At 43.4% G+C, this 26,786-nt stretch overlaps 2 protein-coding genes across 5 annotated transcripts in view; one reads left to right on the top strand and one right to left on the bottom strand.

Annotated features, from left to right (window-relative positions):
- Window positions 1-32: 32 nt before the first annotated feature.
- On the top strand, window positions 33-15,737 carry TMEM60 (transmembrane protein 60). 3 transcript variants are annotated; one of them, XR_014575354.1, is made up of 4 exons: window positions 33-225; window positions 1,100-1,477; window positions 3,811-4,636; window positions 15,723-15,737. XR_014575354.1 is itself a non-coding variant. In XM_083811315.1 (3 exons), exon 3 carries the CDS (start codon window positions 3,854-3,856, stop codon window positions 4,256-4,258), a length of 405 nt encoding a protein of 134 aa, XP_083667441.1. In that variant the 5' UTR covers window positions 74-225; window positions 1,100-1,477; window positions 3,811-3,853; the 3' UTR covers window positions 4,259-4,464. The 3 variants fall into 3 exon arrangements, 2 of the variants coding, with proteins under 2 accessions (XP_083667441.1, XP_083667442.1); XM_083811315.1 differs by lacking the exon at window positions 15,723-15,737 and having other exon boundaries at window positions 74-225; window positions 3,811-4,464; XM_083811316.1 differs by lacking the exons at window positions 1,100-1,477; window positions 15,723-15,737 and having other exon boundaries at window positions 74-225; window positions 3,811-4,464.
- RSBN1L (round spermatid basic protein 1 like) overlaps window positions 13,461-26,786 on the bottom strand; it is a 49,131-nt gene continuing 35,805 nt past the window's right edge. For both annotated transcript variants that reach the window (XM_083811231.1, XM_083811230.1), the window contains 5 exons: window positions 24,956-25,093; window positions 24,625-24,767; window positions 21,094-21,261; window positions 14,653-14,761; window positions 13,461-14,569 (listed from right to left, as the gene is read on the bottom strand). In XM_083811231.1, the coding sequence (XP_083667357.1) occupies window positions 13,913-14,569; window positions 14,653-14,761; window positions 21,094-21,261; window positions 24,625-24,767; window positions 24,956-25,093 (1,215 nt within the window). In that variant the 3' untranslated portion in view covers window positions 13,461-13,912. The remainder of the gene's footprint in view (window positions 14,570-14,652; window positions 14,762-21,093; window positions 21,262-24,624; window positions 24,768-24,955; window positions 25,094-26,786) is intronic.

Consider the following 26,786-nt stretch of genomic DNA (forward strand, 5'->3'; position numbering starts at 1 on the left):
ATCGGGAGGGGGCAGCCCCTCCGTGACGGGCCTGCCCGCAAACAGAGCGGCGGGAGGCGGGCTTTATCTCGAGCGCCGTCTGAGCGGACCAATGACAGCGCGGGGCAGCGTGATGAGCGTCCGTGCTGCCCAATGGTGGGGCGGGACGCTGCGCGGAGCTGCGTGCGGCCTGCGGGGCCCGGCCGGGACGGGACGGGTCGGGCTGCGACGGGCCCTGCCCCTGCGGTAGGTGGCGGGGGGACCCCGGGGTGGGCTCCTGGAGCCCTGTGAGGGGCCTGAGGGCAGGGGCGGGAAATGGGGGCAAATAGGGAAAGACAGGGGGGGAAATGGGGGTAAAATGGGAAAAATAGGGGGGAAATGCGGGTAAAATGGGAAAAATAGGGGGGAAATGGGAGAAAATAGAGGGGAAAAGGGGAAAATAGGAGGAAAGTAGGGGGGAATGGGGAAAATAGGGGGAAAATGAGGGAAAATAGAGGAAAGTAAGGGGGAAAATAGGGGGAAGATAGAGGGAACATGAGGAAAATAGGGGAAAATGGGGGGAAAATAGAGGGAAAATAGAGGGAAAAGAGGAAAATACATGGAAAAAGGGGGGAAGTGGGGAGAAAAGGAGGGGAATTGGGGAAAATAGAGGGGAAAAAGGGGAAAGTAGGGGGGAAAATAGGGAAAGTAGGGGGAAAAGGGGGAGATGGGAGAAAATATGGAGGAAAAAAAGGAGGTAAATGGGGAAATAAGGGGGAAAATGGGGGCCAGCCGAGCAGCAGAAGGGCTGTGAGGGACCCCGGGGCTGTTCCCGGGTTCAGTTCTCCCCGCCAGACCGCTCGGTGTGTCCCTGAATTAACCTACAGTGCTGTTTAATTGGGCTTCCCTCTCCTGAAGTTAGTTAAGCACCAGTCAAGGCTTACGTTTAAGCTCGTAGATCAGTTGTTGTTACTGTAGGGCTGAGCGTTAGGTTAACTCCTCTGCTTTGTTTTTTCCTTCTGAAAGGGCTATAATTAGCTTATGGGACATTCTGGTTATTTAGAGCGTCCCACCAAGGTCAGTAACGGTGCTTAGGCAGTGTTTCTCATTACTGATAAACTCCACTTGCTGCTAATTACAGGAGTCCTGTAAGGAGCTGACAGCTTTTTTAGTTCTGCACCCCGCCTTTGACATTGCTTCTTCGCAGAAGAACTGGTTCAGGCTTGTGCCAAATTTGCATCCCTCTTCCAACCCGAACGTCTTCTTGGGATGGCTGCCTCCAGCTGGGAGTCTGCAGATCCCCTCCTGCTTTGCTAACAAAACGTGGTCAAGTGCTCTGTGTGATCAGACCTTCATCACTACGCCAGCTGCATCCCCAGCTGTCGGTCTGTAGACTTCTAGCTTCCTGTACTTGGGGTACGGGGCTATAAGATCTCGAAAGTACCCCTGGATTCTTTGAGTTTGCATCCTCAAAATGTAAAATTGAATGGAGCCTTGCAGTTCCTGTCCCATTGCGCAGGTACGTCTCCTGATTAGATCAGTGAAAGGCAATACAATGTCCCCTGCTGAGGTTTTTTGTCTGTGCTTTTTAAAGTTGTGTTACTAAGTGTTCTGAAAAATTAGGAAAATTGAAAATCTTCACATAAAGTTAGCAACCTTCATATTGGGCAGCCCCATCTAATACCTCATTGGTAACTTTCTGTTTTCTCCAGACACTTGATAGCCCCTTCTTTGAGTGTCGATCACCTGATACTTCTAAGAGTGTTGAATTCCTTCCAGGCACAAGTTTCCAGCCTGTTTCTTTGGTTTCTCCTTTCTCCGGTTTGCTAATGAGAGATTCTCCTTCTTGTACTATCTGTAGCAGTATTTCTAGAACTGTTTTTCTGGAATGTTTTGATGAAAGGATTGCTGAAACAGGTTCAGGTCACCACTGTCTTCACTGTAGCCACAAACTTGTACTTGAGGATACTGGAAATGTTGTCTGAGTGCAGGAAATACTTAAAGCAGGTCATAATAATTGTTCTGTAATCCTCTCTATCTGCCAGCTGGTTTAGGTGTGTTCCTACAGCAAGAAAAGAGCAACGCTATCTAAGCTTCCTTCTAATTTCTCAGCTTAATAGCAATTAACTCCTGTGCAGAGGTCACCGCTCAGCTCCACCCCTCCTGTAAGGATGGGGTCTCGGTTCCACCTCTCCAGTAACTGCCTTTCTTCAGACCTTCTGGCAATCCAAGCAGAACAGAGACACTGAAAAGTCAAGTACAAAAGTACCAAACTTCTTTTTTCTTTCTAGTTCAGCTCAAGGAAGTGGCCTGGGTTGGGGTCCCCCAAGTGCCGGAGGGAGGAGATGCGCTTACAGCAACCCCAGCTTTGCTTAGTTTAGGCTTGGCTGGATCTGTTCAGTAGGAGAAAACCCACTGGTTTGCTCGAAATCTAATCTGTTCAAACTTCAGACCCAGCCTGAAGAAAACAGTAGGCCTGCTGAACTGTGTATCAAGAGGCAGGTTGCAGTTGCGGGGCGATGTTAGAGGTGCACAGAACTGTTATCCCCCAGCGGCACCCCCAAACCGGCTGAGCCAGCAGTGGCTGCTTCCTGCATCTGGTTCCGATGTTTGAGTACACGCCCGGTTTGGTGTGCTAATCTGGGGGAAAAAATCCGAACCCAGTTAAAAAGAAAACGCCGCTAACAGTTTTCTGCATGTTCAGAGAGTTGTATAGGCGTCGTGATGTGACGTGAGGCATCGACAACCCTGTGCAGGAGGCAGGAGGCAGGGCTGGTCCGCCCCCTCTGGCAGCCCGTGACGGTCGGGTGCTGCAGGCGAGCTGCTCTTCTGAAGTAGCCTAAATACTTTGTCCTCTGGAACCAGTCAAAGTCCAGGTTCTTATTCAAGTGGAACTATAGCAGTGGTGTTCTAGAATTAATTTTTGTCAAGCTTGCAAAAAAAAAATCTCAAATATTTAAAATAGTTAAGACCCCTGTTTTAGCGCCGTGTCACTGCCATGCAATTGCCCATCTTTGTAGCATCCATTATTAAGGTAATAATAATTCTTGCTGCGTTAAAGCTGGTACTTTAGACTTGCAGCAGAATCCTTCTGGCAGACGCGATGGTCGATGTCTTTCATTTAGGCGTATAAAAACTTTTATGACTGTAATGGCAGTGAGATACTTGTGTCTGTTTTTCTTCTGTCATGACTACGCTGAAACTTAAATATGCTACCAAGCCGCTCAGTTGGTTTGGCTGAAGCAGAATCAGTCAATGTCTGCATACTTTAGATACTTGCCAAAAAAGCAAATGTTATCCTTAACTTTTAGTATTTTAGGGCTGCTGTTGAACAGTAAGTAGTAGTTAGCAGAGCTTTCTGGCTCAATTTCAGACCAGGTCACTTCAGCTGTGGATATTAGGATCTTTCAGATACTTTGTTACTTGTCCTTGTTAACTGGCTTGTATTTTAGTGTGGTTATTTATTATGGACAGCAAAGTGGTAGCTTTATTTTCAAAGATTAACTATGAGTACCTTGGTACTGAAGGAAAATAGATCTGAACGTGTTCTCAGAACACAAAAATCCCTAAATGACTTTGACAGCTAGTTTGGGTTCAGAGCGTCGCTTGTTTCAAACGGAGAGGTGAGTTGTACAGCTGCTGCCTGAGGGCGCTCCGTGTTGATGGTGGGTGGAACCAGCACAGGGTGCATGGCTGGGAATGGGAGCTAGAAAAGAAATGCCTGGACACAGAGCATGTAGCGAACGTGGAAGGGGTGGGAAGGCAAGAAATTAGTCTACTTCACAGATTATGCCTCATGGTTGATACCGTGACATCTTTTGATGCCTGCCCCTCTGCTTTTTGTGTTCTTAGGTTGTTGCCAACCACGGGAAGACTTTCTCTCAAAGCTGTTTAAATGAGAATGTCCCTGGCGCAAAGGGTACTACTGACATGGCTTTTTACGTTGCTCTTCCTGATCATGCTGGTGCTGAAGCTGGATGAGAAGGCTCCGTGGAACTGGTTCCTCATTTTCATTCCAGTCTGGATATTTGATACTATTCTTCTCGTTATGTTAATCGTAAAAATGGCTGGACGGTGCAAGTCTGGCTTTGACCCTCGCAACGGCTCGCAGAACATCAAGAAAAAAGCCTGGTACCTCATCGCAATGCTGCTCAAGTTAGCCTTCTGCCTTGCCCTCTGCGCTAAACTGCAGCAATTCACCACGATGAAACTAGCCTATGTATTTATCCCCTTGTGGGCCTTGCTTATCGGGGGTATGGTTGAACTTGGATATAATATCTTCTATGTACGAAGAGACTAAGCTGTAGGGGGTATTCATGGCTGAGACTGGTACCGAACTGCTGGATTATTAGTTTTGCCACAAATGTGATCTCTAGGACACCACATAAGAAAATGCTCTGGAGACTTCATCTAAACGAGGCTGGAGACCAAAAGTAGACTTGTTCCATTTTTTATTTTAAAATGGTCATACATGCTCTTGTAAATAAAAGTATTTGTTCAACATTAGGTGTTCTGATAGGGTTATTTTGTTACACAGAATAAAACTTAACCTCTTCACATGCAGGTGGATCTCAAAAGGAGCCACAGCTGTTCCATCCCAGAGCAGTCAGCACCTAGTTCTTCCTTACAAGGATTACCCTCAGTTTTCTTGTTTATGCTATCGTCAAGAAATAACCAGGTAAGGGTACTTCCTGTGATATGGTAATTTGCTTTAAGAGTCAGTAACAAATGAAAGCCACCAACCAGAGCAAAAAAGGAATAAAGTGACACAGCATTTCCTTTTTGATGGTGAAAATCCTCTTCCAGCGTGGAAAAAGGTTTGGTTTTCTTAACTGCTGGTACACAGACAAACCGTACGTGTACTGGACCATGCCAGCAGGTTTATGTTCAGAGAAAAAAGGGACCACAGTGGTTATGATTCTCTTTCCAAGTAAAATGTCACCACTTCTCTAAGAGGCTGAAGCTGCTGGGCGGGTCCTGTAACATGTTTGTGCCAGCAGGAAGGGGTACTTTAACAAGAAAGACGGTTTTTAATGCTGTAGGGTATTAAAGCCCTGGAGGTAAAGCCTTGGCTTTTTGGAGCAAATGTACTTATCAAGTAACAAATACAATGAAGGGAATTTTTGGGAAGAGCTGGAACGAGAAGCCTGTTTGGGGGCCGGAAGTGCTCTTCTGGGAGCCAGGATAACATCAAGTTCTAACATCTAGGGCATAATGAACACGCTTGCTGAAAATAGGGATTCATTTACATTTCCTGCGTGTAATGCAAAGAGCCAGGGAAAAACTGCCGATGGTAACAGGAACTGACTAGATCAAAGCGTCTCATTCATAAAATTTTAATTAGCTGCACTCAGCTGGAGCTGTCCTTTAAAAAGGAAAGGTCCTTGACTATGGATTTTTTGCTTACTCTTCAATCACACACAGCCAGACAGAAAAACATAGGAACCAGCTGTCAGAGCCCCCTGAGGTGACTTTAAGGAAACAGCCTGTTCCGGACTAAGGTGATGGGTCTTGATTTAGAACTTCAGGTACCAAATGGTTTTTAGAAAGGATCTAACTCAAGGCTGCTTCAGTGTGGTTGTCTGCCCTGCCTCGCTAACGGGGAAGCCACGGACTGACAAAAACACAACTCCTTCTAATCCTTAGCTGTTAAAAGAGCTGTATAAAGTTGCAAAGTACCTACAATAAAATTAACACAGCGACTTCTGCTAAGCACATCTGCATGCTCAGTCCCAGTTTACAAGCCTCACAATTTACAGGGAGCTGAAATGATGAATTCTTCCCTTCAAAGGGGGAAGGAAAAAAACAACAGCACTTTCATTCGTTTAGTAGCAACATTTCTTTTTGTGGGAGGCATATCTGGGCGCTGCTTAACGCTGAGAAACCTTCAGCAGTTGCTATGTGCCCAGGCTAGGCCCTCACCCACTGAAGAGGCTTCCTGTGCCATCTGTGTTAACTTCAAACAGCACCTGGGCTTAGGATCAGCTGGGGGCACTGGGGAGGAGGAAGGGCATTCCCCCCAGCGCGAGGTCCCGAGGTCTCGGGCCTGCCAACTATAGGAAATGAGAGAAGAGCGTATATAAACACGCACAGCTACACTTACATTGTATGTGTGGCATAGAGACTAGCCTCGGTCTGTACACCAAATCCAGCCCTCCTCCACAGGACGTCCCGTGGCTGGCAAGCTGGACTTGCTGTGAAATGTTCACTGCGTGCCTGAACAAATGATGGAGAAGTGAAAGGGGTGCAAAGACACCCTCCCCTCAGGGCTAACTCCTCCAAACAGCTTTAGAAGCGCTGCTGCAAACACCTAACAAGCGTTTTGGCTAACGTGAGGTGGGCTCAGGCCTGAGTAAGGCTTCATCGGAGAAGGGGCCAGAACAACAAGGGCCCTGCTTGAGGTGATTTGGCATGGTACAGCACCAAGCATGAAACCGAGCAGCCACGGTCTTCCCATAACAGGAATACCATGGAATAAGCAAAAAAAAAAAAAAAAAAAGCCTTGACATGATGCCAGAAAACCCCACGCTGCTCAGAAGAGCAGGGCAGCCTTCCTCACTCAAACTGGGCGTATTAACAACTTGTGGTAACTTTGCTGACGGGGGAGTAAGAACTAGCCTCATTAGGACTTCACTGTACATCAGCAAGGTGAGCAGCAAATAGCAACTGTGCCCCTTTTAACAGCCCACCTATTTCACAGATGCAACTATTATCTGGACGTTTAGCAGCTCCAGTTCACTAGGACTGAACGTGGTTGTTCTAAATTGTTAGTTGTGCCTTATCATTGCTGCCTCTCATTCAACGGAAGAGGATTAACAATTTCAGCATTGGTTTGTTTGATGTTTGTGGGTTTTTTTTTTTTGGGGGGGGGGGGGCGGGGGAGTTTAGGGTGTTTGTTGTTTTTTTTTTTTGAAAAAAAGTTTTACTTAAAGACCTTGAAATAAACTACTGTGATTCTGAAGGCTGAAGCAAGTTTCCTTCTGGTGTCCTACACAAAATAACGTTATCAGATGTTCTTATGATGCAGCCACTTGGAAGCACTGAACTGGCCAAGTTCTTACAGAGATACTTGGGTGAGAGGAATATCCCTTTTGATTGGGTATGGCCCATCAGTTTTAACCCTGACGTAAAAGTGGTGCTGTGACACCTTTGTACAAACCCCTTTGTACAATCACTCATCATTTTTTGTGATATCAGAACCCCACTCAGAAAGATTTGACAGACTTCACTGTAGTCCGCTGTGACCTTTTCAGAAGCTGTTGCAGAAGTTACAGCTACTCACAATTACCACGTTCTCCCAGGCGCTGTTCACAGCTGTGAAGCACAATGAGTACTTCTCACGCTTTTTCTTAAATTTACAGACTCACCTACCCATCATTAAATGAAACAAAAAAAAAGCAGGTTTGATAAAGTGTGAAAAGCAGATTTGATAGTGTCAGGAAAAGGGAAAGCTGATGCTGAGATGGCTCATACTGATTTACCAGAAGCAGTCGCCAGGAGGAAGTCACTACCCGCTGACCTCGTGCACGTGAGAACACCTTTTTTCTCAGTTATCCACGTCACACTTGACATGGGGTGTGGAGGAGAGAGCTTTGCCATCTACCAATTTGTTTTAAGACAAGTGAAAAGCTTGTTCTTCGGAAATGAAACAAAATATTTATCGTATGCTGATGATAAATATATATTATCTGTATAATATATATATAGATGGCATATATATGGTGATACATAATCTACATCATTTATTTCTATTCAAATCGTTCATACAAGCTTGAACACTTTGGCATGCACTGTAGATGAGCATCTACTTTTGTCTGATCCAAGAAAATAAGTACTCGATGCACATGTATAAGAGGTCATGAAACTAAGTTTTTCCATTATTTATATTGCTTTTCTCGACTTGTCACCATCTCAGAGGAGTATAAAGTCTTCTGTTCTCGTACTTGGAAGATACAGCTGTGTGACGTACATCCCAAACTAACTAAAATGCTGTAAGAATCTGCATACGTGCATTCGGTGTGCTGCTAGGCATGAACAATGCTCAAAAATAAGATCGCACAGGACTAAGTTACAGAATCACTTAAGAGATGAGAACAGTACTATTTCTGACAAATATGCAGAGTAATACAGAAGCAAAAGTGTAGAGTAACCTCATGGAAATTTTCACATTTGCCCGATATAAAAGTTGGGGTAAAGATTTCGGTTAAAAACTGGGGGTACAGATGGATTTATCAAAGTGAGATTTTGACACTCCCACCAACCCGGGATTCTAACCACATTAGGTGGTATCTATTTTAACACCACTATGGCTTGAGCACAAGTAACATTGCTTTTCAGTAGTAAACCTCCCAAATAACTTTATCCTCAGAACTACATCCTTTGCATTTATTGATATGGAAAGCTAAGCCAGTTTTTGCTTTGTTTTAAACTAAGGTAGAGATCAAAAGAACCAGACAATTTCTGCACCAAGTTAGAAAAAACAAGTCTGTACCTTTTTATTGTACCTGTATTGTCTGAAGGTTTGGATGAAGTCAGTCTCATGTATGAGCCCTTTACACCTAAAAAGGGCCAGGCTATTACCCAATGATGAAAACATCAATCTTGGTGGGTTAAGGCAATTTAAGGAACCACTGCAAACGGACACTACAATACTATTCAATATCAATATAAAATATTATCCTTGTACTGAACTTGGCTTAAGGACAGAAAAACCCAGCACTGAGTAATGCTGTTTCCTTCAGTCTGCCCTTCCCAACAAACCAACATCACAACCGAATGGCAAACGTAAGAAAACCCTTTTCATTTAGAGTGGAATGACAACGTAAGAGCCAGAAACAATCATAAACGAAATGTTCTAGTCCTTTGGTACATGGAAACTTCTACCTGACGTCTGACTGAAGGTGACTATGTCAAAATAGGCTATAGCTTTAGCAACGTTGCTTTGTGGCATTAGTTTTCCACACCTGTGTCTAATTCACAAGGTTTTCTTCTTCTCGAGACACTTACTATGGGATCCCTTTCTCAGCTAACTGCCCCATTTTGTCCAAATGCAACCAGACTCACACAAACTGCCATAAGAAGCAGTCTTTATAACACCAGTCTAAACTCTACTAAACATCACATTTTCATTTAGGTGGACTGGAAATTAATCGGTAAAAGTAAACATATCAAAATAGTTATTGAAAAATAAAACTTGATAAAAATAGAAGTTTAATCTGCTGTTTTAATCGATGTTTGTATCAGAATATCATAACTGTACACCAAATATTAAAGGACTATTTAGGACTAATGACCTCAGCAGCAGGCTAATCTATCAGCATGACCAGAACACAAGACAACCAATGTTTACCTGGCACTTCAATACAGCACAGCGCTAAAACAGGAGAAATATTAGCATCATATTACAGAGCAAAAACAGTGGCCAGAAACTAACACACTAGGTTTGCAGAGTCCACATCCCTGATGATTCTAATAGGAACAGCAACCTAGATACTGTGAAGTCAATCACTGCTTCTGGGCAAGAAGCCGCACACACGACACAGAGTTGTTTGTATTTCTAAGGAAAATGAAATCAGTGAGTCAACGTTGCCCCAGTTTTCTCATGTACGCTGCAAAATCAGTGGGATCTGCACAAAATACCAGTATCACCTATTACACAGCTTTTAAAGTGCTTTTTGTCCACCTAAAATAGTATTAGTTTAACAAACAAGAAGTAACAGGGACTCACAATCAATTTCAACAGTGCCATTCACAGCAAACTACAGATAAATGAAAATCCATCCTTTCCATTTCCAGCTTGGACACATTCACAGGTAGGAAAAAGGCGCTCGTTTGCCTAAAGACGAGGTTCTCTAAGGATGTGACCACAAGAAAATGAATGAAATTACACCGGAGAGCCTGCAAAGTTCTTTTATCATTTGATCCGAATGCATACAGCTTTCATCCTGCTAGGGTCTGATGACAATCTACACCCCCCCCCCCCAACAGTTTATTTTGCCAATGAGCATAAAGAAAACATGGATCTTTCAGTCAATTCAGCATCCTTATTCACACGCAGATATTAGAAAATCGTCACTTTTCAACAAGAATGTTTTTCCTATATTTCTTCGAAGACTCATTCAATTTTCCAAGTTTGTACTGTTCTGCTGATTCGTTCCACAGCATTCTTCTATTTTTTTCCCCATTTCCTACATTATTTGCAACGCCAACTTATTTACTGTGCACGTGTGTTTGCTTAAAAATCAATTTTATTTATCACCAAGAAACTCTTTCACAGATGAATACTTAAATCACCCTCTGAAATAATACTTTATTTCTAATACTAGATAGAATTAATATTTCCATTAAAGATGTATTGAAATATTCACTATAGTAACAAGGAAGGGCAAAATCTGCATGCCAGAAGTACCTGTAATGAAAATGCTGTTTCAGAGTCAATTCGCAGGCATTTGGAGGGCTGGAGGATGACAACACCGAGTAACACTTGTATGTAACACATGAAGTCAGTTGCCAGAGAAATGCAAAAGCTCCGGTAATTAAAAGAGAAAAATAAAGTAGCTACCACCTTGAAAGCTATTGGTAGTGACAGTAACAATGCAGTTCTTTGCTACCCACAGGTACGGTACCAGCATCTAGGAAAGCATTTCTCAAGTTGTGCACATCGTGTCATGAGCTGGGACACCACTGCAGCACAGGCAAGAAGCCTTCGGCAGATTTCTCCAATCTGCAGAAGAACAAGGGCCAAGAGAGGTAAGTGAACCACTGGAGATTTCAGCCGAAGTACCAGCTAACGGGAAGATTTATGCACAGCTGAAATCCAGGGAGGGGAAAAAAGCAACAAGCAAAGACTAGTTTCAGTACATCAGAAGGCATGAAAGATTTATTGCTGAAGCAGAAGTCTGAATATAAAGCTGTGTGCGGCAGGGAGAGAGGTTATCACACGGGAGCGCTTGAGAGCAAAGGCTTTTGGCAGACTAACGAACAACTTGGGAGCTGAACGTCTCCGAAGAGGTGCTCCCTCCTAAAGAGGGACCGCGTCAAAACGAATACACCACGGGCAGAGGACAAAAAGCTGTGTTGTTTTTTTAAAGCAAACCAAGAAGTTTATGCTCATATTGCCAGTCAGCCCAGACTATCTGCAGCTTGGAATACAAAGGAAGCTTTGACAGCCATTGGTAATGTCGGAATTATTCATAGCCCATCTACAAGGAATTGTGTCTAAAAATCAGGATCTAGTTTGTCTCAAAAACAAAGCATAAAAATTGTAAGAGCTGCTCCTTTTCTCTCCTAAAATTTTGAAAGTGATAAAAAAGAAAAAAAAAGGGCTGAAGATGCAGGCAGCTGAAGCAAATTTTCAGAACCAAGACATACCTGGGCAGAAGTGCGAGGCCCTATCAGCCAAGACCACTGAGCAGGTTGCCAAATGGAAATTAAGTTTTACCCTTAGGTGTAAAGTCATATTTGCTAAACCATTTTCAAAGGCATTTCTTCCATCTAGACAGGACCTATGATGCAGAAAACTGTCTGCCATCAAGTGGGATGTATGCATTTTACTAAAATCTGACAAAAAATACTTTGACCAGAATGAATAATGAGCAGATGGATCACCAGCATACGTCTTTTTTCCCCCTTTAAATCTCATTTGTATGTGAAAGTTTAAAAAAGAAAATCAGGATCTATCAGGACCGGTTTTCAAAAAGCTGAAGCTTCCTACTAACAGATTGCAAAAGCTGCGTGCTTGCTGAGAATGGCAGCCTGCAGCTCCTCCCTGCCCTCACCAGCAGGCACAACAAAAGGGAACGGGAGGCTCCGTAACTGCGTACGTGTGCTCACAAAGCCAAGGGGATTATGGTGGCAATTCCCAGGTAGCGCAGGGAACGCGGTGGGAGCTGAGACCACGTTTCTATCAGGAAGGCTCAAACCCTTACATGAACCAATTAGTTTTTCAGATCCGCACAAGCTGGAGCAGTAACTTACCATGTCACACATGAACCATTTTGCTTGCTCACGGAGTGAGGGGAAAGCAAGATCCCTGAGGCTGCAAAACTGGCAGTAACCTCTTAACCAGCATTACTGACAATAGCAGTAGGATTTAGCCACATCCAGGAGATTTGTGTTTCTATTGCTTCTCTAATACATAATTATGGCTATGTAGGAGTAACGGTTAGCAATTCAAAGGTTGATTTAATTAATAATTCCTCAACAGACCTATCTTCCATTTAAACACAACAGGGCACACATCAGTTAAATGGCTGATTTTAGTGCCAGGCATAAGTACAAAGGTAACAATCTGAATTTTAACAACCTATGAGCAAGAAACATTTGCAACAAAAGGGCCTTGGGGAGTTAAACTAGACATAACCTGAAAAAAAAATCACATTGTTCTATTGCTACAATGGAAGCCAGAGTGATCACGAAGTGTATCAAATATCGTCAATTAAGTATGTAAGGATGTACAACTATGAGAAAGGTGTGGGGAAAAAAATCCCCCAAAAATGGGGGCAGAGGGCTTTAGAAACAACAGGCTTATGCTCTTAAGTTTTAAATGCTTAGCTGAAGGACAGGCTGCAGGGCAGTTTGCTGCTGTTTATAGCTACCTGAAAAAGAAATATCGTTCAGATGTGTTTGAACTATACAATAATATGTTACACACAATTAAATAAGTTAAATTACAGAGTGTTTGCCATTACCACATCAGATGCTAGCTAGCCTTGAAATCCTCTTCCCTCAGAATACGGCCTGGGAGAACTGTGGAGTTCCATAGGAGCGGAGAGAGGTGAACAGTTAACTCCGCCACCGCTATCATTCCCTTGATGAAACAACTCTTACTTCCTAACTGGGACTCACGAGGGATCTTCCTACCAGACCCACTGGCCGGTATCCTTACTGCCTTGCACTACCAGCATACGGAGCAGTTCGAATCCAAATTTGCCTCGGTGAATTTTCAGGTCACCGCTCGAGTTGAGGCTGTTGTAACCATCTAAAAACATTCTTTGATCTAATTTAGTCAGGTAACTCACCGGCAGGTGGAAAGTGCTAGACTTTTTTTTTTTTTAGATGTGAAATGGAACTTTCTTAATCATGGATTGTGCAGGGGGAGGAGGTAAGCATGAAAAGGAGTTTGCCACCTCGCCCCAGCTCAGAGAGATGCCAGCAGTTGCTGGCAGCGCTCCTGGAACCCCCTGGTACCCAACCGTACTCCCCAACATGGGAAGGCTGCGGGCAGCACTTGCCTCTGTTCCACATTAACATCTGATGACAGTAGCCTGGGGAGTGCCTTCAACAGTCAGCTGTAAGAAACCCTGTGAAGGGAGGACTGATTTTGCATCCTGACTGATCTTGGTTTACAAAGAATGCCTCAACTCTACCTCTGTCTGCTACAGCTCCTCACGCCACAACGGGGTAAGGGCATCCTATGCTTTAGTGCAGGTAGAAGCAAAACCATTTAGAGAGGCAGTTTAACTGAATTATTTTTTGCAGATCCAAAAATAAAACCAATCTGTTATTATGAACCTTTATTAAGCGGCTCACATTTCAGTATAAATCACACTAAAAAGATCTTTAAAAAAGATATTTACACTACAGTGCTGACACATTTAAAATGAAAAAATTGGTATAAATAAGCTCTATGGAAAAGCCCGGAATTGTCAAAAACAACTCTGGCTCATCTTACAAAAAATATATATGTTAAATGTCAGCTCTACTCTAAAACCTACAACTCAAAATTATTTAAAGACTTCTTTATGTTAAACCTGCAGTGTTTACAGTGCATCTGGCCCTAAGTGCTTTGATACTTCACAGTTATGGACAGGCACTGAGGAATGTTACAAAGCTACATAACTATTTTCTGTAACAGATGCGGAGGCAAGTCACAAACTCGCCCCACAGAATTTATGAATCTTTACATTATTACATCATTAAATTTAAAAAGGAATTTAAAACAATATATACAAATTCAGCACAAAAAATCATCTTCTCTTTGTCCGTGCAGTTTTGGATATGATGAACTATGTTGTCTCGTATCATCCGGGTGTATGTGGCTTCCGGGGCATAACTTGCCTTGTAAGTCCTTGTTGGCAGGCTCAAATTTGGAATCCATTTCAAACTTAAACGTCGCCAATTCAATCCGATCCAATCCAGTCTGCACAGCCTGGCCCCTGGTGTCATTAGGCGCCACTGTCTTTTCAGCAAGATCAACATTCATGGATTCTTCTTTTATTCGGTGAGATGCAACAGGTTCATGTTTTATCGGCATAAATTCCTGCTGCAGACACTTTGTCTGCAGAGCATCTGAGAGTTTGGTGTCTTCGGAGGTATTTTTGCTTATCATACAAATTCTGCTGTCAGTCTGAAGTCCGATAACCGAAGACTTGGGGTCTGCAGAGGTCCCTGCTTCAAGAGTACTTGAATTTTGAGAGAGTTCTTCCTCCGAATGATACAGCTTGAGCCGGATGTGCCAAGCCAAACTGCACACAGCTGAAACTGTTTTGAACTGGTGCACAACATTCCTTGGGATAAAATAAATGTCATTGTCAAATAACTGAATTCTGGCATATCGAATGCCTTCCCTTCGCAGCTGATTAAGTTTTGCATCATCAACCCACTGGACACACTGGAGGAAAAAGGAAAAAAGGATGAAAACTTCGTTTTATAACTTACAAAGGACACCTACTTCACAGTTCACGGCATGCTTACCTGTGAGAGCGGAGGCTCATGCAAGTCTAATTGCATTCGCTGAACTACCTCTAAGAAGTCCTCAGCATGAAAACAAATTACATCTTTGGTTATACGAGGCTGCTCAGACCTACATAAGAGTAAGAATTGCACAGTCAGAGGCTGAAACTAACATGCTTGCAGATTTTCTTTATTCCCTGTAGCAAGGATAAAGCAAACGATCTAAAAATAAACACAATTTTACCGTAACATATACTTTGGAGAAGAAATGTTGCCTCAAATAGCTAATTCTCAATCACAAGCTCGTTATACCGATTAAATAAGTTAACAACAATTTCATGTTTATTTTTCATTTTTTAAACAAGTGGCAATAAACGAAGCCATGAACAGTCAGAGCTCAATACTTTTAACTGACCTCAGTCTGCCTCGTTGCTGAGGGATGCTGGACTTACTGTCAGCACTCGGCAATGGGGTATACACATCCGCTACCTCCAAGTACACCACACTACTAGTCGGAATGCTGCAAACATCGCTTAGTATCTTAGTCTCAGACATGATAATGCTGATTCTACATTAATCTGCCACGATGCAGCAAATGCTGGCATCCTCTACAACATCCCTTAAAAAAAAAAACACTGGTACTTGTGTTCACTAGGCAGCTATAGAAGAGCAAAATCTAAACTATCGATCATTACAGTACTCAAGCTGAGATAGGAATTCACCTCTTGTCCCACAATGCCTCCCTGAAAAATACACCATTCATAGAAGAATGTCTCTAGAGGAATTATCTTGAATCAGTCAGTTAACTAAATGCAAAGACAGCCACAATCCCTACCACCTTCTGATCTAAAGGCCATACTCCCTTCTTCCACAGGAACACATAAAATGAAGCTTTGCATGTGTTTGAGGGATGGGGGTTTATTTTGTTGGTTTGTTTCCATTTAAAAATCCACAGATAAGACTTGATTTACATGGGACAAAGCTTGTGTCGGAGTTTATAGGTGCTTGCTGAAAAGCCAAGTGTTTTTGTAAGGACGGTTTATCAGCCGCCAAGAGCCCGGGTTATGACTTTCTCCATTTCTCCTCCCCAGGGCCAACAGGCACACCATGACCTACGTGGCTGCTGTGCAAGGACATGCAGGGGCTGTGCACCCAGCCACCAGCAACACCACCCCCGGAGAGCCGGGCACCCTCCTACCTCCCCACAGGCACCCAGGACAAGCCCCGAGCCCAGCCCCGAGCATGGATTCACCCGGTAAAGCAAAACCCTTTGATACATTACAGAATATTTTACAGATATCGGAGCAGTTGTCTTAAAACGCACGATGATCACCACCACTTTCTGTACACGCACGGTGCTATTTATGCACTAGGAAGCGGGCACTGATGTACAGTTTATGGGGCTTTTTAAACTGAGGAGACATGTTTGTTTAATTCAGGTCTTGACCTCAAACCAAAAAACAGCCAGTTTGAGGCTATTTGCAGGGGAAAAAAAGCCTGGAAGTATGTTAGGGAAAACTTTCAGATCACATATTTTACTTTCAATTTTGCAAAGATGAAAGTTTCTCTCCATTTTGTTCTAAGTACTCCTGAGGAGGTTTTAAGTATTGAAGGCACAAACCTTAAAGAACCATCTCTCATCAATGACATCAAAATATTAGCTACATTAATCTACTTTTTACGATGAAGTTATATATACAGTTGTGTTTTTGTAGTAAATGTTTCTAAAAGATGATTTACATTAGACAAGAATATGTACCTGCATCTGGAGTCAGCATCAGTTGAAAATGAAGTGAAGAACCAACACTAATATACATACAAAGAGCGTTCACACACTAGAAGACTTCAACCCGAAGCAAAGCTTTCACTGCATCATTTACTCAGTGTTCTGTGCATTATACAGGCTACAGTAAAGTCAACAATTTTTGTTTAAACATTGCTTTTCTCAGTCTCTGTATACGTGTGCAATTTAATGCATTACTAACTACTGAAATCCTGCCACAAAACATGGCAGTTTCCTCTGTTTACAAAAGGAATGCCAGGAAATTTTTAATTCTAAAATTGGAAATTTGTTATTTAGCACAGCAACTTGGAGATTATATTTTGTACAATATAAATCAAGCGCAATCATAGCAAAATAATTCGTTTAGATGTCCAAAAAGACATTTAATCCAAACTATAAAGTGACCTAGGAAAAAAGTGACCTAGGAAAAACCCATTTAACTCCCTACTAGGGCACTGATAGAACTATTTATGGCAAGAATCTTTTTTCTTTAACCTCATTCTTCAAAACTGCTACACTTTGTGCTCTAACTTTTCAAAACAGACTCGAGATCACTGACCTCCAGTGTTACATCAGAAATATTCATGGTAAGGTCTGGCAACATTAAACAAGTCCCTGTGACCATAAAGAGAAGCACTAACAGCTCCCTGGTCTGGAACACAAGCTCAGAAGCTGCCTGCTGAAGCACTGGACAGAGGGGTTGAGTTTTTACCAACAGCAATGACATTAAGTGGCCTTTGCTGTCCCTGTAAAAGCACACCTCAATTTCACAGAATCATGGAATGGTTTCAGTTAAGAGACCCTTAAAGACCACCCAATTCCAACCCCCTGCCATGGGCAGGGACACCTCCCACCAGACCAGGTTGCCCAAAGCCCCATCCAGCCTGGCCTTGAACACCTCCAGGGATGGGGCAGCCACAGCTTCTCTGGGCAGCCTGTGCCAGGGCCTCACCGCCCTCACAGCAAAGAACTTCTTTAGATCTAATCTAATTCTCCCCTTTTTCAGTTTAAAGCCATTCCCCCTTGTCCTATCACTACACCCCTGAGAGAGTCCCTCCCCAGCTTTCCTGTAGGACCCTTTAGGTACTGGAAGGCCGCTGTAAGGTCTCCCTGGAGCCTTCTCTTCTCCAGGCTCAACAACCCCAACTCCCTCAGCCTGTCTTCATGGGAGAGCTGCTCCAGCCCTCTGATCATCCTTGTGTCCCCTTTCTGGACTCATTCTAATACATCCATGTCCTTCTTCTGGGGCCCTCAGAAGGCCCCAGAACTGAACACAGGCTCCAGGTGGGGTCTCACAAGAGCAGAGGGGCACAATCACCTCCCTCCCCTGCTGGCCACGCTTCTGTTGATGCAGCCCAGGACACGGTTGGCTTTCCGGGCTGCAAGCACACATTGCTGGCTCACGTTGAGCTTCTCATCCACCAACACCCCCAGGGCCTTCTCCCCAGGGCTGCTCTGTCTACTCATCACTCGGACTTTCAGTTCCCACAACTGAAAACTTGACCGGCATTTGCTAAGTTCTAAAGCATGCCTGGTATCACACATGAGAACACCACTAAGTAATCAGCACAATGACAACACGAGCACTTGTCAGACTTGAAGGACTAGTAGAGTCCTTAAAATGTCTGCTAGTAAGAGCCAGAGCTCTTCTACAATTTATAATCATGTAAATTAATCAAAAGGCATAATCCAATAATTTTAGAAATTCTCAAGTAAAGAGCTTGTCATATTTGGAAGAACAATTTTTTTCTTTTCCCAAGTACTAATGCTTTTGTTTGCAGTTATGGTCTCCATCCCCAAAAGCTTTTCCTTTGACAATTCTGTTCCTGTGTTCCCGAAAAGACACATCATACTACCTAATATTCACACCTAAATAAATCCTACTTTTAGTCATCTGCAGCTTCTGGATTACACCATTTACCTCTTTATGCTAATCAGCTCAGTTCACCCAAACATTTGGTGTTGAACATCTAAATTGCCCTGGCCTCAAGGAGCAACCGTGCTACCACTTCCACAGTTACACCGAGAGCACAAGGGACAGCACAGCTTTCTACTTCAGTCCTTTAAAAACATCACGCAGGCCAGAGATTTAATTACCTCACCTTTCTCTTACTCCACGAGCAGTAATCATAGTTCCACAATCCTAATGAAATTTGTTTTTCTGAAAAATCAGCATCTTCCCTGTGGTCCACCAACTGTCTCACAACACAGCAGTCTTTTCATAAAGCTGATAAAGATATATTGTGGGGTTTTTCCTTCCAGAAAGGAATGAGACACACTGACAACTGCAATAAAATTCTTCAACATAGATTGTCCACAGAAGTATTCCATTGCAGCTGCAGAAGCATCCCTTAAAAACTATCATGGAGACTTTTTGCCCAAGCACTATCTACCCAAATTATGCATATGTATTGCCCTTACTAGTACTGTGCACCCAGATCATAAAGCAAGGCATATTTCCTCTTCTTCAGTTTCCTCTGACCACAAAACCCCAAGAGTAAACTCATTTGCAAAAGTAACCTATGAGAACGACGATTCACATCAAAAACACAGCCAGCACTTCTCAAAGGATTCAGCAGCTGGGGGAAGCAGTTCCCTGGCCTTCGAGTACTTTTCTACACCTATATTCCCTTATAAGCACCACTAAGCTATTTTTCTCAAGCTCAATTCACTCTTACATGAACTAAATACGAACTAATCACTCAGTTCAATGACATTTATTTTCTCCTCACAGAACACATGATTTTTATATATGGTATCTAATCATTAAAATGTGCGTGTTTTTTTTTCCATAGAGCTCGCATCATCCCTAGCATATATTAAGGTTTAACTTCTGTCGAACTACTCAAATAGATTAAAAATTTATTTTTTAAGAACAGTTTAAGATTTCCATGCATGTTGCTTCCTGTAGTACATTAACTGACAGCTTAAGGATTATGGTAAAGATGATGTAACACATTAAAATAATTGCAGATATTAAGTAATGGTATTTCACTATCTTAAGCCTTGCTTAGTTCCCTTAAAGAACAGGGAAGTGCCTTTTCAAAACTGTACAAATAGAGGGACAGGGGAAGAAGTTATCACTGAGGTCAAATCAAGCTTGAAATATCATTTTCATTTTATGCTGCGTTCGGCATTTTCCTCCCATAGATTTGTCAGTTCCACATTTTTCCTGCATTAAAAGATGCCTTTTTAGTCCTTATACTGAAGTGAAATGCTGATTGTTACTTCCCCTCCCCAAAGTGAAGTACTTTCAAGTTTGTTGGATAATTTTGCCTAGTTTTAGCCATCTTCAGATCACGTTTTAATTTATAGTGAATTTTTATTCTAATTATTTTTTTGGAGTTTAAACGGAAGCTGGAGAGAATCTCTTCTCCACAAGTTCCAACCTATGAGAGAAGATGATGGTTTTAATCTGAAAAGCATAAAAGGCAGGGAAACGTATTTTTAGAATATAAATGAACGTGTAATCATGTGATGGTTTCCAGGGGAGGAGAATCTTGTTATGGAGGGATAGGGCAAGGATGGGAAGATCCCACAGACATTTATTTACTGCTGAATTCTTACTAACACCCATGGGCACTCAAGTTAGTTTCTTAAACTTTTGTTGACAAAGCTTTGAGCATCTCCCCCCCTTCCCCCCATCCAATTTACACGGTATCCCAACTATAGCTCTCCTACCACTCCTCAGTCTTAACTCACTCCAGCTTCTCACAATCAGAGCAAGCAGGAAGTTTAAGGCTCCAGCTATCATCAACCTGATGAGGAAGTAAACAGCAAGATCTCAGCGCCCAAAATAAGACCACAGACTTCAGAGCAATCCCGTTCTTCTCCAGGGGCAATTATTCTACGTCCTATCGCAATGAACCCAGTCACTGTAACACAAATTTGCATCATCTCATCCAGAGGGAATTCAGTCCTTGAAATTCTAGACAGGAAGGTAAGAGGAGCAAAAGGTGTTCTTTGTGTTTAAATATGTAAAATAACCTCCAAAACTAACATCATTCTCCCAGAAAAAGGTCAGAAGTTCCTGAAAAACGACTCAGTTCTGAGCCAGGGAGGCCACTTGACTAGTTTTTGTTTTTTTTTTATTTGACCAAAATGTAAACAACTTCTAACGAGACAGTTTCATTTCCTGAGTCACATATGGGAATTTCAGAAAGACACCAAGGGATATCACAGCCTCCGAGAGGATTCTTCTTATGGGACCTACCACATATAAATCAGGGCTGTAACAGCCATGACTTTGAAGCAGAAGCATAAAGATTCACAAAGACAACAGACAACACAAAGAATTGCCAAAAGGTCTTTGTCCGCACCTCTGATGCAAAAATTCCAGTCAATCCACATGTGCTGTTTAAAGCAAAACAAAGTGTAAAATGTTTTTACATCCAATGGCAATTTAGTTACAGCAACTCAGTTACAGCTATTAAACTGTCATGGCAAGGCACCTTTCGAGTTTCTTTCTAGTTTCAACCACACAGCAAAGCTGTAGCCCACCTAGCAGAGGGCAGACAAGCACATAGATGGAGGGGGGAAAAAAAATCCAATATCTGTTAAGCCTTATCTAAATTTCTCTAACACTAGATCAGATTTTTCAGTGCTCTGTCTGCTGATAATAAAGAGAAATTCAGGTAAATGTTTCTGACACCTAGCTGAGAGAGTCAATCAGCACATACCACTCTCCACAGTGCACAGCCTTCAATACTCCCACAGCAGCGGTAGTCTGGCGTTCAAAACCTTGTCCTATGTGATCTGCATGGGCTCGCGTCCGGTCTTCAAATAGCATTTCACGGGGTTCACTGGTTCGAGGTAGGTACTGCAAGTTTTTTATTTCATTGGTAGTTCTGTATAAGAAAAAAATAATACTAGTGATACGGAGATTTCCCTTAATTACTTCATTTCTACCCACAGCCAAGGCTGTGAGAATGTATAGTCAAATGAGAAAGACAGTAACACAAGACAAATAAAATACGCAATGAGCTAAGCAAAAACTCCAAACACTGATGCAATATTAAAAAAAGTCAAGCTCCTAAGCGTACTGAAAGACCCTAATGACTGTCTCACTCAGTTGCATGACCTAACAAAGGGTCCTGGAGCTTCATTTGAGCTCAAGCCTGGGACTTCATCTTTGCCTGAGCCACGCTGTAAGAGCACTGGTCTTCAGCTGAGCTAGCAGTACGTGTACTAGTGATATACCCCTCAGCTGTCCCTCAAGTAGTTTTTGATTGTTCAGTTTTCACCAGACAGCTGGAAAATGCGTGTGCATATTTAGTTTCAGAGCTGGGAACGAGAAGCAGAAATAGATTATTTCTCCAGGGCTTAACAAACGTGGAACACACGACGCAGCGGGGAGCAGAGCCACAAGGCCACTTCCTGTCCAGCTACAGCCCACACTGCGTGCTGCAACACATTTCCCAAGAAATGCTCTGCTTAGAACTGCAGGACAGCCACGGTTAGAAGGGACATCTGGAGGGTGTGCAGTCTGCCTTCCCCTGCTCAGCCACAGTGGGTTGCTCACGACTGCGTCCAGTCAGGTTCTGAGCATCTCCAAGGTCAGAAACCGCACAGGCTCCCTGCAGCCTGCTCTAGGGTTCAAGTGCCCATACTGTAAAGGTGGTTCTGCTTCTTATTTTAAATAGAAAATCTTTTATTTCAGCTTGTGTCTGTTGCCTCTTGTCACGTCACAGGGCACTGCTGAAAACAGCTTAACTTACAGCCTTCCGTCAGTTGCTCGTACTCATTGATGTGATCCCAACTGAGCCTTCCTTTCCCAAGGCTGCACCCCAGTTCTCCCAGCCACCCCCTTGCATGTCACCAGACCTGCTCCAGTATGGCCATGTCTTCAGCCAGCGAGCCTCAAATTGGGCGTGACATCCCAGATGTGGTTCACCAGTGCGCTCAGCAGAGGGCAAGAACTGCCTCCATCACTGCTGGCAGTGCTCTTCCCAACCCTGTCCAAAAGGCTGTTGCTCTGCTTCGTCAAAGGCACGCTGACAGCTCACGGCCAACTTGGCATTCACAAGGACCCTCAACTCTTTTCCTGTCAGGCTGCTTTCCAGTTGGGCTCCAGCCTGCAGAGCACAGGGTTATTCCTCACAGCTGCAGGACTCTGCACTTCCCCTCGTTGACCTCCTGAGACTTCTGCTGCCCTCATTTTCTCCAGCCTGTCAAGGGCCCTCTGGCTTGGCAGCACAATCCTCTTGTGCATCAACCACTCCTTCCAGCTTCTGTTGTCCACAAACTTGCTGAGGGTGTTCTCTGTCCCGTCATTAATTAATGAAGATGTCAACACCTTTGGCCAATGCTCTTCAACACCTGGAGTGCTGCCCTCCTGTTGCACCCTGTGCTGCTGATCCTTTGAGCACAGCAGTTCAGCTAGTTCTCAGTTTGCTTCATTGTCTATCCATCTACTTTGTCCCTCATTAACTTGAATTTGAGAAAGTTATGGAAATAGGTGTGCTGTGTGGAAAGCCTGTCTGAAGACAAGATCAACACCACCCACGCACTCCCCTCATCCACTGAGCCAGTCGTTTAGTTGTGGAATAGAACTGAATCACAGAATATCCTGACTTGGAAGGGAGCCCCAAGGATCACGAGTCCAACTCCTGGCTCCACAGAGGACCACCCCAAAACCAGACCATGTGTCTGAGAGCACTGTCCAAACACGTCTTGAACTCCGGCAGGCTCACTGCCCTGGGGAGCCTGTCCCAGTGCCCGACCACCCTCTGGGTGCAGAACCTTTCCCTAACCCCCAGCCTGACCCTCCCCTGTCCCAGCTCCGTGCCGTTCCCTCGGGTCCTGTCGCTGTCCCCAGAGAGCAGAGCTCAGCGCCTGCCCCTCCGCTCCCCTCGTGAGGAAGGCCATCATGCTGATAAGGCATGATTTATAAGGAATGATTTCCCCTCTATAAACCAAGGCTAGCTACTCCCAATACCTATGTTGTCCCTTAGTATTTCAAAGCAGCATCCTTCCAAGGGTCAAGCTGAGGTTGACCAGCCTGCACTTGCCCAGATCCTGCTTCTCACCCCCTCTAAAAGATCAGTGATATTTGCTTTCTCCCAGTGCTCGGGAACCCTTGCCACCTGCCGTGACCTTTCAAAGGTCATTGAGAATATTGAGAATGGCCTTGCAATGATATGGCCAGCTCCCACAGCACTTCTGGGTGCATCCTGTCAAGCCCCATGGGCTTGTGAATGTCTAATCTATGTAGGTGGTCCTTAACCCAGCTCTCCTCCCCTGAAGGCAGGCAGTCCTTGCTCCAGACCTTCCCACTATCTCTGGGACCTGGGAGCCCTGAAGGCCAATCTGACCAGTAACGAGCAGGGCAAAGAAAACTCCCAGTACCTTGGTCTTTTCTATGTCTTTTGTCTCTAGGACCTTTGCCCCATTCAGCAGACAATCTAAGCTTTCCCTACAATTTCTTTTCCTGCCCATATACCTGTGGAAGTCCTTATTGCCCTTCGCATCTTGCCAAATTCAACCCCAGATGGACTCTGGCTTTAAACTGCATCCCCTCCATGGTCACTGTCTGTATACTCCTCCTAAGGCATTTGACCTTGCTTCCAGTTCTTGTCCCCTTCCTTTCTGTACTTGAATTTTGAGCAAGAGAGCTCCAAAGACATCACGTAGCTTTCAAGTTCTGCAGAGGACATCCTCACTCTTAAGCTGGTACTTACACCCAGTAACACAGCAAAGTGTAAATGTTTAATTTAATTTAAATTTTAACATTTAAACTAAACATTAAATTTTTAACATTTAATGTTGCACGTGTCACCTTCCTGACGAGAGAGAAGCTCTTGTCCCTTGAGATCTTTAAAGATTCTGATCATGTTTAAGAGCAGGGGTGTTAATACCTGTCTCCTAGCATACATCAGCAGTTTGCCTACTTGTATTTCTCTGCACTTTTCACCTCGCTACATTCATTGCACAGGGGAAGCAAGGAACATTTAGGCTGCTCTGTAACCTTAAGTTCTTAGTAAAGTTCTAGAGAGAACCAGCACCCTACTTGGCCAGACAGCAAACAATTAAAAAAACAAAAACATCACCACCAATAACAACTCTTACAAAACAAAGCAACTTAAAAGTATGTATTTTAACAAGATTTACAGAAGTTCACAGTAAGATAAAATATCAACCAACAAAAGGTTTGGGATAAAGTGAATTTTCAAACTAACCAAACACTCATCAAGGAAAATATTTCAACGTACCTCTTCCTTTTGAAAGGTGACTTTGGCATGTCAGCCACAGGGATCATCTGTTCTCCCGGACGTACCCACATAATGGGACCATCATCACTGTCTTTACGACTCTCTAACTTTAAGCTAGAAAGCGTTCCCCATGGCAGTGTACACTAATGGGAAATACAAGGCACAATTTTTAAGTGAGTTCCCTCTTTTTAAGCAGCCTTTATCTGTTACAATGAAAACATTTATTAAGCAACTCAAATATCTAAACAAGTATCACAGTACTCTCACTTTATCACAAGAGTACTAGAGAGCGTTGTCCCCCTTCTCCCACCCTATTCCCTTCTGTCCTTACTTTTAAGAAGGGTGATTCTTCCAACATATCAAGGAATTCAGGAAAGTAATCCCCCACTTCCTCATCAACTGCTCCAACCAGGCTGATCTGTCTCATTGGGCCAGCTCTATACGTACCATGAGAGTATGTTCTTTTTACCTACAAGTAGAATATGACAGTAAAAGTTACACCGAGGTCTCTACCGCTCAGTCTGTATTCAATCTTTAATCTGCAAAGTCTGCATTCAAACCTTTAATCTCCGTGCTTACATTTTCTGATTGATATCAAGTCCTACACAGTCCTCATTGTACTCAAGATTATTGAGCTCAGTTACTACGGAGTCATCACCAAAGACAGAAGCTCTCATTAAAGATGTATGACAACTATCTTCTATATTTTAAAGTCTGAAAGTAAGATGGAGTAAATATTGCCTTTCAAGAAAATAATATTCCAAAGGTAGCAACTGTGAAAGACTACTCAAGCATGTTCTACTCAGTTAGTGATAAATCAGCATTCTTACCTGGATTACCCGATCTGCAAATTTAACTCAAGTCTGAGTTTTTACTTTTTCCTCTAAGAGTCATGCAGCGCCCTGAGTTGCAACTAAATAAACTCTAAGCAATTCTGCTGATCACCCTCTCCAGTACAGCCACCACGTGAGCCCATTAACTGCAACCAATTATCACGGTGAAAACAAGGCCCAAGTAGAGTTGGTGCAGGAAGAGATAGAAAAACAACCATTCCTTCATTTTTCTTGTCTTCTGCTCTCCTCCCACTTGAAGGGCCGTAACATTCAAACACCTTTTTAACAAAAATCTTATTTTAACCATGAATAGGAAAAGCACTATATTTAAAATAAAAGCAACAGAACTTAAACTGATCTGCCTTAAGTGAACAAACTACTTAAGCGTAGGTGATCAGGACCACTTTCTCTTAAGCGTCTGATTCCCCATTTAACAGGCTGAACACAGCAGTGTCATCAGATGAAATACGATCAGAACAGCGGGGAGAGCAGATGGATTACGGCACAAACCAGCAAGGCATTTTTCCCTTGCACTGCATCTCTAGACATTCTGCATGCAAAGCAAGCAAGCGAGAACACAAAAAAGATCAGGGAAAACAGTTAATGGAGTACAACGGAACTATGGTCCTCAGCCAAAAGACTACTCGCATTTCCAGAGCTCTGTTAACTATGACGTTGAGGAGGGTAATTCGCAGCAGTTCCAGAAAAGACGAAGTCATGCAATATGGATCAACACCGTGCCCTTCTTAGAAGCTAGAAGGATGTACCAAGATGCCTTCCAGAAACTAAGAACCAAACCCTCTGCTTCACACCCCCCCAGGCCACGGAGGACTAACTAAAAGGAGGCCTTCACAAGATGTCTGAGCTGATGTAACAGCAAGCCAGAGCCACGCTGAAAAGAGCAGTACTGCCAGAAAGCAGCATTCCCCTATTCCCCAAAATCCGTAGTCATACATTCCTGCAGCTCTTTTGCACTGACACCTGATGATTTGGTTCTAAGTCCTCAGCAAATACCCAGTTCTGCTGAATTTCCACCAGCTCGGCCCATGGGGGTGTCTGCCCCGGCACCAAGTGACAGCAGGATAAGGAAGGGACACAGCCTGTTTCATTAGTGGCTTACTGCACATCAATTCCACAGTATCCACAAAAAAACACTTTCTAAAGCTACAGCTAGCCACAAATTTGTCAGTTTATTGACAAACCTAGTGTGTAAATGGATTGTTCTTCTCCTAGCATAAGTAGTTTAGCATGCTTAGCATTCTACCAGTCCTGGCCAGGACATGAAGCTGCCACGTACATCTACACCCCTGATTTTTTTTTATTATTATT

Source organism: Anser anser (assembly GCF_964211835.1).
Source record: "Anser anser genome assembly, chromosome: 1".
Taxonomy (NCBI): domain Eukaryota; kingdom Metazoa; phylum Chordata; class Aves; order Anseriformes; family Anatidae; genus Anser; species Anser anser.

Excerpts from the sequence above, each read along its gene's own strand:
- TMEM60 (XM_083811315.1), top strand. The coding sequence starts at position 3,854 with ATGAGAATGTCCCTGGCGCAAAGGGTACTACTGACATGGCTTTTTACG.